At 45.1% G+C, this 1,508-nt stretch overlaps 1 protein-coding gene across 1 annotated transcript in view; it reads right to left on the bottom strand.

The window, feature by feature from the left end:
* Positions 1–1,285: 1,285 nt before the first annotated feature.
* Positions 1,286–1,508, bottom strand: part of ncoa1 (nuclear receptor coactivator 1) — a 37,068-nt gene continuing 36,845 nt past the window's right edge. Inside the window, exon 15 of the mRNA XM_071201928.1 lies at positions 1,286–1,359. Coding sequence (XP_071058029.1) covers positions 1,286–1,359 — 74 coding nt within the window. The remainder of the gene's footprint in view (positions 1,360–1,508) is intronic.

Genomic DNA, 1,508 nt, shown 5'->3' with positions numbered 1-1,508 from the left:
CCTCCTTCCAGAAACTAAATGAATACTGTTGGGAAAATACTGAATGTTCCTTCTATATCAAGTAGCACATGATAACAGAGGCCCGACCTAGCTGTGTGCGCAGCCGGAGGTATGACTACATGGATGACGCTATGAGGTTCCTAAGACTGGCATGATGACACAGCCCTAAGAGCAGTGGTTCTCAAACTTTTTCTGTCAGGCCCCCCCTTTGAAAAAAAAAAGAGTCGGGCCCCCCCAACACAAATAGTCAGGCTCAGAGATTTCTTTTGGGGGTGCTGTGGGGTAGCTTGACGTTTCATAGAGGGTGCTCAAACAGTTAGGGTTTCCCATTAAGGTACCGGGCGCTGCAGTGGAATGTTCTACTGCAACACTCCCCACGCATATACACAGTGTTCCCACGACTGTTACAATGAAGGCTCGATATTCAGCTCACGGCATATCGGTGTAAGCTGGGGTCAAGTGCTATTTTTATAGGGGGGTCCGGGGGCAAGCTCCCCCGGGAAGATTTATTTTTAGATATTGAAGTTAAAAGCATCAATCTGGTGCACTTTGAGAGCAACATGAAGAGACATATGGATACATCTCAACACCCATATGAAACACAACTGGAAACAGATTTACTTTATGGATATTTTACATGTCACTTGTTAGACACTTTTATCCAAAGCGACTTACATACTCAATACTGTGAACTTTATTCTCGTTTTACTGTCATATAGTTTTTTATAACTATAATGATCATATGAACGTGTGCCTCGGAAATAATTGTTTACATTAATCGTGACCAAAACGTTTGAGACCCACTGAGATAACACTGAGAGTCCTTTAGCTCACTGAGCCTCTCAGTCTGACAGGAGAGGACTCTCCTCCACTTTGTTGTTGAAAAAACGTCTTATATCCGTTAGCGTAGCTCGCTAGCACCGGAAGCTAACAACAACGATCTCCGGTACCGGTGCGCGCTCTCTCTCTCTCGCGCACAAAATGGCTCGTCACACACACACACACACACACACACACACACACACACACACACACACACACACAACACACACACACACACACACACACACACACACACACACACACACACACACACACACACACACACACACACACACACACACACACACACACACACACACACACACACACACACACACACACTTTAATGAAACACAGAGACCCAGACGTAATACTGCATCATATTATTTTCGAATCAATAATTTTTCAAATTATGATTTCTTTTTTTAATCTTTGTTTTATAACCATTTTTCCTCCTGGTCTCTCACGCCCCCCCTGGCATGCCTCTGCGCCACCCAGGGGGTCTGCGGCGCGCCCCCCACTTTGAGAACCACTGCCCTAGAGAGATATATGACTGTCATGTTTATTGCTTACGCAGGCCTTAGCTAATCTGAACTAATGTCAGAATACTGCTTTGAACCGGTATGCTTCCATCGTGTTGACTGGAACACCCTCTCTTGTCTATCAGCATATCAAGGACTCTACTC

Source organism: Pseudochaenichthys georgianus, chromosome 24, assembly GCF_902827115.2.
Source record: "Pseudochaenichthys georgianus chromosome 24, fPseGeo1.2, whole genome shotgun sequence".
Lineage (NCBI taxonomy): Eukaryota > Metazoa > Chordata > Actinopteri > Perciformes > Channichthyidae > Pseudochaenichthys > Pseudochaenichthys georgianus.
Note: the sequence above shows the minus strand (reverse complement) of the source record. Positions and strands in the feature narration are given on the sequence as shown.